The sequence below is a fragment of the Lethenteron reissneri genome, chromosome 69 (genome assembly GCF_015708825.2).
Source record: "Lethenteron reissneri isolate LAM-NWPU_2019-01 chromosome 69, ASM1570882v1, whole genome shotgun sequence".
Classification (NCBI taxonomy): Eukaryota; Metazoa; Chordata; class Hyperoartia; order Petromyzontiformes; family Petromyzontidae; genus Lethenteron; species Lethenteron reissneri.
In genome coordinates, this window is record NC_083847.1 from 1478618 (window position 1) to 1492238 (window position 13621).

Genomic DNA, 13621 nt, shown 5'->3' on the forward strand with positions numbered 1-13621 from the left:
GTGTAAATTATTCGTGTAAATATTGGAAGCAACATTAAATAATTCATAGAGAGATTTTGTTGTGTGAGATCGCGTAAATATAAATGTATCATTAAATTAGTAAAGGTTGTAACGTAAACAAATCGTAGTGGGTTTACTCTCCAACACACCGGTGTGCTGCACTAGTAACGATTTGAGCATGTTTTGTTTACCGTGACAAACCTTCATAATTGGCTGTATCGGGTGGTGTTTAGCAGTTCATATTTACGCACTCTAACCCAAAAACCTCTATGTTTTCTTTTCTTTCTTATATATAAAAGTCTCCGCACGCTCGCGCTTGCGGGGGATGTGCCTCTCGGACAGTGGCCTTCACGTAGAAAAAATTTTGTCGGGCGGCACGCCCTAAGCCCCGCGGTGGGAATAGGCTATTCCGTTTTCCCATCCGTAAACTTTAAAGTCGTTTAATTAACACATTTGTTCCGTTTCTATTATTAATTATTTAGTTATTGCGCGCCATCGACTGTACCAAGTGACGCCAATTGCGTTGGGGAGGGCGAACCCTGCCAAGTCATGCGCGTTCGCTCAAGCTCACGGAGGACATTTTCTTTTGCGCGTTTTACAGGCAAGTCGTACACACATCACGCTGCGGATTTTTCTTCAGAGTGTCCTCTTCGCTCCCCCCCCAACACGATGCGTCCAGTTTATACTACAGACTCCGCAGCTAATAATATTTTACTGCTTACATAGCATTCTTCTTGCACGGCCAGGAGATGCTTCATTGCTTACCATTATGAAACAAGTTCACAGATGTTACAATAATTATGCTTGTGTGAAGATAACAACTCAGGTTCATTGTTTACCATTATGAAACAAGTTGACATGTTACAATAATCTTCTTGGTTTTTTCGGTAAAGTCACGTAGAAGGGAAGTAATAAATAATAATGAAAAATAAAACATAATAAAATAATTCTCACGACGTTTCGGCCACAACGCAAGCAGCCGTCCTCAGGTGAAAACCAGGTCTGTCGAGGCGACAGCGTGTGTGTGTAAGTCCATGAGTCCAAAAAATGTTACAATATTTATGTTTGTGTACACAAAACTCTTTTGGATTTTTGGGTTGCTCAATTTCCCCTTTTTTTGCTGCACTTCTATGACGCTGCCACGGTCTACTGCCAGTCTGTGATTTCAGCTTATTTCTTCAATGCATTTATATTGTTTCCATCACTCACGTCACGCTCTTTACTCATACGTAATACTGCGATACTGATAGCTGTGCCATCATCGGGGATTGCTGTGCCCGTCGATGTGTGTGTGTGTGTGAGTCCATGTGTGTGTCTTTGAGTCCATGTGGGTGTCTGTCTTTTTCGAACGGACAACGCCCCATGTGTGTACGTCAAAGTGTCTATGTGTGTGTGTTAGTCCATGTGTGTGTGTCAGTCGATCTGTGTGTGTGTACGTCGATGTGTATGTGTGTGTCAGTTCATATGTTTGTGTGTTAGTCCATATGTGTGTGTAAGTCTATACATGTGTGTGTCACTCGATGCGTGTGTGTAAGTCAATGCGTCTGTGTGTGAGTCCATATGTGTGTTAATCCATGTCTGTGTATCTGAAGTAGATGTCTGTGTGTCACAGTCCCATATGTTTATGTGTGCGTAGGGCTATGTGTGTGTCAGTCTATGTATGTGTAAGTTAATGTGTGTGTGTCTTAGTCCATATGTGTGTAAGTACATATGTGTGTTTACATCAATGTGTGTTTTATTTCCACGTATCGCTGTGTGCGAGTCGGTGTGTGTGTGTGTGAGGTCGCTGTATGTGTGTACGTCCATATATGTGTGTGCATCTCCATGTGTGTATATCTCAAGTGGATGTCTGTGTGACAGTCCACATGTGTATGTGTGTGTACGGCAATGTGTGTGTCACTCTATGTATGTGTGTGAGTCGCTGTATGTGTGTACGTCGATATGTGTGTGTAACTCCATGTGTGCGTATCTCATGTGCATGTCTATGTGTGTGTGAGTCCATATGTGTGTGTGTGTCTGTAAGTCGATGTGTTTGTGTGTGTCAGTCCATATGTGTGTGTGTGTCTCAGTCCATGTGCGTGTATGTTAGTCGCTGTGTCTGCATGCCTCCATGTTAGTCAGTATAACTCTATTTCTTTGCATGTTTGTAGGTCCATGTGTGCGTCTTAGTCCATGCGTGTGTTTTATTGACCTGCTCAAGGCCTATGATACCATAAGTAGGCCTGCCCTCTGGGTTGTTCTTCGTGTTTTCCGACTGCCTGACCCACTGCTCACCATCCTTAAGGACCTTCATGATGGTGAGCGGCACTGCGTCAAACTATGTGGCCGTGAGTCAGAGCCATTCCCTGTACACTTTGGGGTGCAACAGGGATGTCCTCTGATTCCCACATTATTTTACATATATTTTGACCACGTAGTTCAGAGCCTTTACATGGTTAATAACATCTTTCCAATGATTACTCAGTTTGTACCCATCATCACGGTTGAAGTTATGTTCACTCTCACGGTCTACAGCATCCCATGTCAGAGAATGAGGAGGCTTACCGCAGCCGTCGCTTGGAGCTTTGGAGACCTATTCGGCGCTGCAAAGATGGGTGTTGGTCACGGGTTGCTGAGGAGATGGAGTCTGCCTCAGCAGCATCCGATCACTTTTTTAACTCCATCAAAAAGTAACTTCTAGTGCCACACCTATCACCATCATTTGGGCTGTTGTATATATGCCATTTAAAATAAAAATCATAATAGCGATATCGCCTATATTTTATGAAATAGTTATCTTTTTACGTATATCTAGATTTAGTGCGTTCTAAAAACACAGTAACGGAGGCCTGTGAACTCCTCCCTTGAAACAACAAAGGCAAAAGGAGTGTGGTGCCACAGCCACAGAGCCACTCTGCCAGCATTGCCACCCCCTCGCAAACCCCCCACACAAACGCACGCACCCTGCTGAACACACACCTGCACCACGTAGGGCCTCGTGGGGGGGGGGGTCACCTGGCCTCTGGGTTTTTCAATCGAGAGCCCCCCTCGTGGGGGTGTTCCACGGTTTCCCCCCAGGTCGAATTGCACTGCGGCGCCGTGGACTAACTTAAAATTGTATAGCCACGGCGAGCCCACTGAGCAACTGCGGTGAGAGCACACCCGGGGGTGGGGGGGGGGGGGCGCGAGGAGGGCAGGCGCATAGACAATGGACTAAAGGCTAAAGGAGTAGACGAGCCCGGTGGTGGGGGCGGGGCAGCGAGCGGGCTGAAGGAACACCTAGGGATGAGACACGCAGGGAAGGGCCCTGATTGGCCGAGAGGGATCTCTTTGATGTGGGAAGGCATAAAAGGGGGGAAGAGGACAACAGTTGGGGTCTTGATAATTGGTTTTTTACCCTTCTATCTGCCAACAAAACTGACACCTTTTTTTACAAGGAGTCATGTTTGCATAGACCACAATACCTGCAGTCATAATGCAAACAAAAAACATAACTCTGATAATGTATGCACTGTCCTTGAAGTTGATTGGTCCACACCCGAGACAGCTTTCCTTAGAGCCTAGTCTTACATGGGTTGGACCAGATGATGCCAAAAGGCGCACAACTCAAAGACAATGCACCATCAGAGTATGAGAGCTCGGGGTAAGCATTTACACTATTGGAACCTCATTTGCCAGTAAAAAATATGATAATTGGTTTTTGACCCTTTTATCTGGCAACAAAACTGACACCTTCTTCTCTTCTTCTCGAGTCGGCAAGCCACGCAGCCAGCCTTACAGCCACTCGAGCATACAAGTGTAATAAAGGACTCGACCACGGTATCTGGCTTGGTGTCCTTTATTCGGGTTCGTCTTCTCTTTCCCACACGGCTCTCTCTCAGAGACCCTCCGCTCCGCGGCCGACGCTGTTGTCGCTGCTGTAGCCTTCCTCCGTCCCGCAGCAGCCCCGCTGCTGACCTCTTCGTGCAGCCTCTCCGGCTGCCCTCGACGCAGCCCCACCGCTGCTGTCTCTCTCCTCCGAAGCAGCCCCGCTGCTGATCCCTTCGTGCAGCCTCCCCGGCTGCTCTCGCTGCAGCCTCACCGCTGCTCCCCGTTCCTCCGGGGTCGGTCACCGCTGGCCGACGGTGCCGACCGTACTCTGTGTGTGTGGCGATGTCGCCACTCCCCCAGCCCTCGCCCTGCGTGGCCTCACTCTTGCCCAGTCTCCAATCACTCCCCTCCTCTTCCGGTTTCTCCCCTTTAAGACCTGAACCCTTACCCCCACGTGACATAACTCCTCCCCCCCGTGACGTCACATCCGAAGGTCGTTTACGCCCCGCATTACACAAGTGACGCTGACTAGCGCGGTTAGGACACGACCCAAGCAGGGACCCCCCTGGACCCTCGTCCCTCTGACTCCCAGCAGGGCCGTGAGAAATCGTGAGTACAGAAGAGGGGTGGTGAGGGATAGCGTGAGGGCTCCCTGAGGGCTTAGTGGGGAATTGCATGGGGGCTCCCTGAGGGCTTAGTGGGGGATAGCGTGGGGGTTCCCCGAGGGCTTAGTGGGGAATTGCGTGGGGGCTCCCCGAGGGCTTCATTCGAGATAGGTGAAAAGGGTTGAGAACAGCCAGGTAGGACGCTGCTCGATGGGTGGTTTTGACTTCGGGCCACGTGGAGTTTTTGTATAGTCGACGCCGCGTGATTTATGTAGGTATTATTTTCTCTTTATACGTGACTTTACCGAAAGAACCAAAGAGTAATTCCTGCAGTCAAGAAAGCTCCAAAATTAAGTATGTGGAGAGAGAGTCTGGGCGCGGTGTAGGTGCGCGCCTACATGTGATGATCGGCGGCGAATTCAATCGTAAACGCTCGGGGATTAACGCACGTGTATTGTCATCATAGTGCGCCGTGATACTGGGAATTAACGTGCGGATCTTACCATCATTAATTCGCCATTGCACGTGGTGCTTGTGCCGTTGCGTTTGTGTGTGGAGCTGCGCCGAGTGGTACACGGGTACGCACGTGCTTATTCATACGGCTATTTTAGTGCTTACACGGGGTGGGCAATGAAGACGGGTGACTGTGCGTACACGCGGTGGGCAGCAGGTCCGGGTGTGTGCGCGTCCGCAGCCCCCGCAGGGTGAGTGCTGGTTTACGCGGAGGGGGAGCAGATTAACGTGAGGCGGTAGAGGGCCAGCCACGAGCCATGTTACACAGAGAGGAAGCTGGTGCAGGGAGGCCGATGACTCGATTGGCGGCAGCCCCGGTGTGAAGAAGAGGAGGTCGAAGGGGGAGAGAAGGAGGGGGGCATCAGCCCCCCACAGGAGCACCCCCTGATGCTTCGGCAGCGTCCCGAACACAAACGAGACTGGGAATCGTGAAAGTTAATTAATCACAAGCCTTGGCTTGAAAAGTTGGAATGTTTGGATTAACCACCACCGTGTAGGAATATTTTCCAACATTACGGTATTAAACATCAGCTTGATGATGCAGCTCAGGAGCAAAAGGTTTTTCTAATGACGATTTGGCATATTTGTGGAGTGACATCACGGATGTTACTGTGTAATGCCGCCCTAGAGAGGCACGGCGTGCGACGATGTATTGACATCGCGGTCACCACTTACATGTGAGTGCAGTACCGGCCCTAGTGGGGCTCGGTGAGCGCTGACTGACAGCGCTGGATGGTGCCACGCTCTGCGTGCAGTGCCGGCCCCTACAACTACAAGATAGGGGGTGAGAGTGCCGGCCACGGGAATGGGGTTACTAAAGGCCGTGGCACTCTGTTTGACCCCGGAGGACACGTGACCAGTTGAGTTTACACGGGGGCCCCAAGTGGGGGCTAGGGGTGGTCACGTGTCAGGGTCGACATCCTGCTCGAGGATTCTAGAATGTGGTCGTGACTCAGGGCGGAGCCAGCCACGCCGCAGAGGATATAAGCCGGGTCCCCGAGAGAGACCAGCTGCTGTTGTTCATCCTGAAGAATCTACGTTCTACGTTCTACAGAGTCACCAAGACGTGGACTGGGACCCAAGCTGTGGTCCGTTCCATTGTAGCTTATTATTGTGTAATTCGTGTAGTTAGCCTGGTGGTCCACCACCATTGGTTGTTATCTTGTTAAGAAGCTGTTACCCCTTGTGTTGGTGTTAATAAATGTGTTGCCTCCAAAGAGTACGTCTGCGACCCAGTTGAACTCACTACATTTGTATTAACAATGACTGTCACGCGCCTTTGTCTTCCCAATGGCAATCTTAACATGCCAGCCAGGTATTCATATTTAGACTGAGTCAACCTAAGGAGGGAATCAAAACCAGAGTAGATAACCGCGACTGTTTTTATTAAGGGAGAATCTAACTCGGTAAACCAGTCACTGCAGAAAGGACACAAATATAAAACCCAGAGAGAGAGAGATGGGGGAAAGGAGGTCATTCGCATGCCACATGGATAATATACATGCCATTTCACAAAAAACACATGGCCACAAATACACACCACTCCCGGGGCTCAGCATCGACGAGTCAAAAATACATTCCAATGGGCAATTAAGAACATCTGCGTCCACACAAAGCCTTGGGATGACCTCCGGAGGACGGGGAGAAGTATGGCCGAGGTGACAACCACTGGCATCAGGACATGCCCCTCTCAGTGAGGACACACCACCACAGTGAGTAAATCTGGCTCTAATACAAGCCAGTGCCTCCCCAGCCATTGACCTCACAGCACGTTACTGCTAAATATCACCACTAAGGGAGATGAAGGCGGTTGGGCGTGGTGCTGCTGGCCACCCACCCCCTCGTGTGCCACAGTGCCGGCCTTCATAGGCGCTGCTACTTCTCGCTACTAACAGCCACTTGCCCCCGGCAGTCTGTTACAGGCTACGCGGGGGATTTTTGTCTTTCTTGTTTGTGCGCGCGCGTGTTGACTGTGACGTCACACGTGGGAGGTCTGGACCAAGTGGGAAATGGAGGAGCACGTGACTCGAGTAACGTTTAAAAGGGGAGACGGGGGAGAGGATTCCAGTGACTCGGTGAGCAACGCTGAGCACCGACAACCTGCGATTAGCAGGACGCTCAGCTGCTACGTACGGTGGTGTGAAAGAAAATTCAACTTACCGTACGTATAAAGACTCACACAGAGATCCATAGGCTCAGCACACCAGACCCTAAGACTAATCACACACAGACCCATAGACTCACACAGAAACCCATAGACTCACACAGAGCCCCATAGACTCACACAGAGACCATAGACTCACACAGAGACCCATAGATTCAGAGACCCATAGATTGTTGTCCTTCCCCCACACATCCAATTCGCATTGTTGTCTATGTACGACACCAAACAAGTTCAACATACATTCGAGTGGCCTGCAAATGTGCAATCTACCTCCTGCGCTCGCGCCGCACAAACGCAAAACAACCAAGACACATAGACCCATATATTACTCACATAATTCCATAGACTTACAACACGACCCATAGACTCACATAGAGACGAGTACTCACACAGACCCACAGACACACACATAGATCCACAGACTCACACAGGCACCCGGAGACTGAAACATATACCCACATACTCAAACATAAATCCATAGACCCATACAGAGACCCATATACTCAGCGCATAGACTCCTCACGCAGAGACTCACAGACTCACACAGAGACCCATAGACTCATAAAATACCCATACACTCACAAAGAGACCCGTAAACTCACACAGAGATGAGTAGACTCACACGCAGACCCACAGATTCACACAGAGACGTAGACTCAGACATAGACCCTCATACTCATACATAACCCTCGGACACTCATAGACCCATAGACTGGCACAGAGATCCATAGACTCACACAGAGATCCATCGACTCACGCCGAGACCCGTATATTCAAACAGATACCTATAGACGCATCACACAGCCTCATAGACTCCGACAGAGATCCATAGACTTATCACATATAGACCCACAGGCTCACATATAGACCCCCAAACTCACACAAGGACCCGTAGATGCACACATAGACCCATATACTCAAACATAGACCCATATACTCACACAGAGACCCATATACTCACAAAGAGACCCGTAAACTCACACAGAGATCCATAGACTCACACAGAGAACCACAGATGCACAGAGACGCAATGACTTAAATAGATGCCCATAGATCACACAGAAACCCATAGTCTCACGCAGACTCATAAACACACCCATAAACCGATAGACCCTCACATGTATCAATATAGGTCTCCATGCGTCTCTCTCCATCTCTATGTATCTCTATGTTTGGCTGCTACTATAATTGTTCGCGTGATGTTGACGATGATGATAGGCCACTTCGTCGAGCCGCCATTATTTGTGATGGAGAGGTCTCTTCTGATAGTAAGTGAATAGTTCAGTCGGGGTTTTACCTGGGAAGATAACAACTAGTATAGATGTTTTTTTTTATTTAAAGCTTTCGTGACTGCAGGGATTCATCTTCTTGGTTCTTTCGGTAAAGTCACGTAGAAGGGAAATAATAAAATAATACAACTTAAACATCATAAAATAATATTATAATACAAGATGTTTTTTATTATTTTATTATTTCCCTTCTTCGTGACTTTACCGAAAGAACCAAGAAGATAGATGTTTTTGTTTATATTGTTTTACGTGATTTGTTTACCTTTCCTATACTTCGCCCTCCTATCGCGTTTGTGCATCGTGTCGTTTGTTGTTGCAACGTTCTGACTTCGTGGCCTCCTTACCGGAGCATCTGTGACGAGAAAAGAGTTTCACAGCTCATCGGATTCCTCCTGCAGAGTCTACACGACACGCTGGTTCTGGCTGCTGTCTCCCCGCTTGTCTCTGATTCTTCCTCGTCAGGTTCGATCGCCGGGCCCCTGACGATGCCTGCTGCTCTTTTTTTGGAGTTTGTGTCAATCTCTCTCTGTCTCTCCCTGTGAAGATGTTAATTACCTCGCCTGGTATATAGGAGGTCGTGGGTTCGATTGCCACCCTGATGTCTGCTGTATATTTCGTGTCGCTCTGTGGTCGCGTGTATTTTCCTCCGGGTCCTCCGGTTTTTCTCATTCACATTTAAAATCAACATCACCACGTGTTTAGAGCTTTGATATAAATTTCCACGTGACACTGATAAGCCTACTTCATTGAAATATAATTTGTGATGGGCAGGGCTATCATTTGTTCCTTACTTGGTAAAATAAACTAAAAGTTAGTGTCTAAATCCTACCTGTATACCAGGCGAGCTAGTTAACATCTCGCCACTGCTGTCCCCAGATGTCCATCTCGGCCCTGCTGCCACTGCTGCTGCTGGGGGTGGTGGTGGTGGTGGGAGCCCAGCAGGAGAAGACCGTCTGCGCGGGCATCAACGGGATCCCCGGGCAGCACGGGACCCCTGGGGCCCCCGGGAGGGACGGCAGAGACGGTGAGGAGTCGGGTCCCAGAGACCCCCCCACGGTGCGCTCGTGGGGATCGACGCGATCACTCGTTAGCTCACTCGATCACTCGCTCGTTCACTCACTCAATCGTTCACTCACTCATTAACTCACTCGTTCATTCACTCGTTCACTCACTCAAACGTTCACTCACCATGTCATGCCCTCGATCGTCCACTCGCTCATTCGCGTAGGAGAGTGTCTCGTGTGGAGTAGAGTGAGATGAGAGGGGAGAGGCAGGAGAGTGAGTGGAGGGGAGTAGAGTGAGATGAGATGGGAGAGGCAGGAGAGTGAGTGGAGGCGAGTGGAGTGAGATGAGAGGGGAGAGGCAGGAGAGTGAGTGGAGGGGAGTAGAATGAGATGATAGGGGAGAGACAGGAGAGTGCGTTGAAGGGAGACGAGTGAGATGAGAGTGGAGAGGCAGGAGAGTGCGTGGAGGGGAGTTGAGTGAGATGAGAGTGGAGAGGCAGGAGAATGCGTGGAAAGGAGTGGAGTGAGATGAGAGGGGAGAAGTAGAAGAGTGCGTGGAGGGGAGTCGAGTGAGATGAGAGTGGAGAGACAGGAGAGTGCGTGGAGGGGAGTTGAGTGAGATGAGAGTGGAGAGGCAGGAGAGTGCGTGGAGAGGAGTGGAGTGAGATGAGAGGGGAGTGGCAGTAGAGTGAGTGGAGGGGAGTGGAGTGAGATGAGAGGGGAGAGGCAGGAGAGTGCGTGGAGGGGAGTGGAGTGAGATGAGAGGGGAGACTCAGGAGAGTGAGTGGAGGGGAGTGGAGTGAGATGAGAGTGGAAAGGCAGGAGAGTGAGTGGAGGGGAGCAGAATGAGATGAGAGGGGAGAAGCAGGAGAGTGCGTGGAGGGGAGTGGAGTGAGATGAGAGGGGAGAGGCAGGAGAGTGCGTGGAGGGGAGTGGAGTGAGTTTGGAGGGGAGAGGCAGGAGAATGCGTGGAGGAGAGTAGAGTAAGATGAGAGGGGAGAGGCAGGAGAGTGCGTGGAGGCGAGTGGAGTGAATTGAGAGTGGCTTGAGGAGCGGACGAGACATTCTTTGTTCTTCTCGCAGGCGTTACCGGCGCACCTGGAGCCAATGGAGACCTCGGGGCTCGAGGCTTGACTGGGTACCCAGGTGGGACTGTAACACTGACTCATGTGCCCCGAGCAGCTGATTCCATATATTTATTGTATTACCAAGTAAGGCTCACTGAGCTATGTGACTCTTGTTCAGAAGCGACCTGGCCACATATAATGATTGCTCGACGAAGTGGGCTTATCATCACGTGGACATTTATTCAGCCAAATACATGTCTACATGTGGAGGGAAAAAATCGGAGGACATATTGAAAAATCCACGCAACCACGGGGAGAGACGCATGCAAACTCCAAATAAACAGCAGGCGTCAGGATTGCGAACGAGCACAGGACCTCCTGTAAACCAGGCGAGGTAGTTAACATCTCGCCACCGACAGGCTGCATGTGCCACGGAGTGATGTATCACTTCTCTTATACTGATAGGAACCTCCTGGTTCCATCAGCCCACAGGGGATTATTGTGTCCGTCCGTCCGTCGTGCATCCAAAAATGGGAGGGGTGGGGCTGGGTGGAGAGGGGAGGGTGGGGAGGGGCTGGGTTCGGAGGGAGGGGCTGGGTGGGGAGAGGAGGGTGGGGAGGGACTGGGTGGGGAGGGTGGGGAGGGGCTTGGTGGGGAGGTTAGGGAGAGGCTGGGTGGGGAGGGTGGGGCTGGGTGGGGGTGGGAGGGGTGGTGTTGGTTGGGGAGGGGCTGGTCACCCCGTGGTGCCCTTATAAAACTCAACGTTTAACCTACTCACGCGGGCTTGTGCCCGCCCTCACAGTCGGGCATATTTGCGGAATACACCACGCCGCCGTTGTCCCTGGCCATTGACCGAGCAACCCAACGTTCCTACCAGCTCCCTCCGCAGCAGGAATGTGTTTCTTTTTAAGTTTAAAGACACCAGAAGCCTAAAGCAACACAATATAATCGAGGTAGGAAATAACCGAGCTCACTGCTCTATTTATTTCACTGCGGTTGTTAGACGTTGTTAACTCCCTCGTCTGGTACACAGGAGGTCGTAGGTATGAACCCAACCCTGATGATGCCTGATGTATATTCGGCGTTTGCATGTTTTCCCCGTGGTCGTGTGGATTTTTCTCCGGGTCCTCTGGTTTTCCCCTCCACGTTTAGACTTTAGAGTATTTGGCTGCTATAAATGTCCGCATGATGATATCAGCCAATTCATTTAGCTGTCATTTTCGACAGGCAGGTGGCTTCTGAAAAAAAGTAGCAACACAGACTCTCAGAGGACCTTACACCTGGGAATTTAACAAATAGTTTAGTTCATAGTTTAGTCTATGGGTCTCTATGTATCTCCAAATCCTGGAAAACAGAGCTCACTAGGTATACTGTGTAGAGCTGAAACACGCGTTCCATACACCCACGTCGGGTAAGGTTTTCCTGTTACAAAACAAAGACGTTTGTCACAGGACACGACTCAATTGTGCAGGTTTGGCTCAACCTTATCAGCATTGATGCAGAATTGCCCCATCTCTCCGTTTGAGACTTGGGATAAACAAACAAAACACAAAGATCCCCCGTATATCCTTATCAGACTTCTGTGGCAAGTGATGTTATTGAGCACCAATGAAGGCCGGCACGCCTTTGTCTCCCAAGTGACGTTGTTAACACATCGCACCAGATAATCATTTGAGGCTGAGTCGACTTTGGGTAAGATGCTCAGGACCGGTTCAGATAATCGTCACTTGTGTTGACCATGAGCTGGAATCGAACTCGGGTCTCTGCCGGGTTCATAGCGCTAACCGCTACACTTCTGTGGGGTGACACGCAAACACACGCACACGCCATGTGTTTGCACCGTGTTGTCCGCCTAGGTACGCCGGGTGAAAGAGGCGAGAAAGGCGAGCGGGGAGAGAGCAGCGTGGGGCCCAGGTCGGCCTTCTCTGCGAAGGTCGGCACTTACACGCCGGCGGCCGGCTCCCCCGTGTTGTTCAATGTCATCATCACCAACCCGCAGGGCCACTACAACCCCGGCACGGGGAAATTCACCTGCGCCCACCCAGGCGTCTACTATTTCACGCTGTACGCGCACCCCGGTGAACAGCACCTCGTGATTATGATCATGAAAAACGGGAAGGTCATCTCTAAGCTGTGTAGTATAAACTTAGTCACAATGAGTGGCAGCGTCGTGCTGAGTCTCAAAGCTGGGGACGAGGTGTGGCTGGAGTTGGAGGCTCCGCACATTAGTTTTTTCATCAACGTGCACAGAGACGCCGTGTTCAGCGGCTATATGCTGTACTCAGAGTGAATCATTTTTTTGTCCATCGGCGCGTCTGGGAAAACAGATCAGGAACACATTAACACACACGCGCATAAAATAAAATAAAACAAATCACGACGTTTCGATCGTGATTGTTTTTTTATTATAGTTCATTTCTAACTACGTGACTTTACCGAAAGAACCAAAGAGTATGGATTCCTGCAGTCACGAAAGCTTCAAATCAAGATTAATTGGCCACCTTTTGTTTACGTGACAAACCTTTACTGAATGGGCTATGTCGGGTTAACGACACTTATACTGACGCCATTTTACTCCAATATTAAAACACGTTCCTTCGGAGTGGGCAGGTAGGAACTTGGTTGGACAGCGCATTCGTGCACGACAGACAGACAAATAATCCCTGGTGGGCAGTGTGGAACCTGTTGTTCCTACCTGTATGTATACAAGATAACTTGACTTTAGGTAGCCAGGCAGACAGCCCCCTGAACTATCCCCCCCCCCTCCCTTAGGCCCCTCCCCTGACCCCCTTTCCCTTAGGCCCCTCCCCTGACCACCCCCCCCCCATATCCTCAGGCCCCTCCCCTGACCCCCCTTCCCTTAAGCCCCTCCCCTGACCCCCCTTCTGTTAGGCCCCTCCCCTGAGCACCCACCCCCCATATCCTTAAGCCCCTCCCCTGACCCCCCCTCCCTCAGGCCCCTCCGCTGACCCCCCCCCTCAGACCCCTCCCCTGACCCCCCCCCTCAGGCTCCTCTCCTGACTCCCCCTTCCTTAGGCCCCTCCCCTGACCCTCCTCCCTTAGGCACCTCCCCTCTCCGAACCCGGCAGTAGGTCTCCACCAATCAAAGAGCTGTTTGTAAGGTCTCCACCAATCAAAGAGCTGTGTGTATTATATATTATGTACGACAGACAAACAGACAGTCAGACAG

General features: G+C 50.5%; 1 protein-coding gene across 1 annotated transcript; it reads left to right on the plus strand.

Moving 5' to 3' along the window:
* The first annotated feature begins 9236 nt into the window (after nt 1-9236).
* LOC133360833 (complement C1q tumor necrosis factor-related protein 5-like) lies at nt 9237-13179 on the plus strand. The gene is made up of 4 exons (XM_061579720.1): nt 9237-9384; nt 10448-10510; nt 11101-11142; nt 12288-13179. The coding sequence occupies exons 1-4, from the start codon at nt 9237-9239 to the stop codon at nt 12719-12721; spliced, it is 687 nt and encodes a 228-aa protein (XP_061435704.1). The 3' UTR covers nt 12722-13179.
* Nucleotides 13180-13621: the final 442 nt, after the last annotated feature.

Bases quoted from the DNA above. Each gene is read 5' to 3' on its own strand.
- LOC133360833 (XM_061579720.1), top strand. From the start codon at position 9,237: ATGTCCATCTCGGCCCTGCTGCCACTGCTGCTGCTGGGGGTGGTGGTG. The intron at 9,385-10,447 runs GTGAGGAGTCGG...TTCTTCTCGCAG, and splicing joins CGGGAGGGACGGCAGAGACG to GCGTTACCGGCGCACCTGGA. The intron at 11,143-12,287 runs GTGTTGGTTGGG...TTGTCCGCCTAG, and splicing joins GGGTGGGGGTGGGAGGGGTG to GTACGCCGGGTGAAAGAGGC.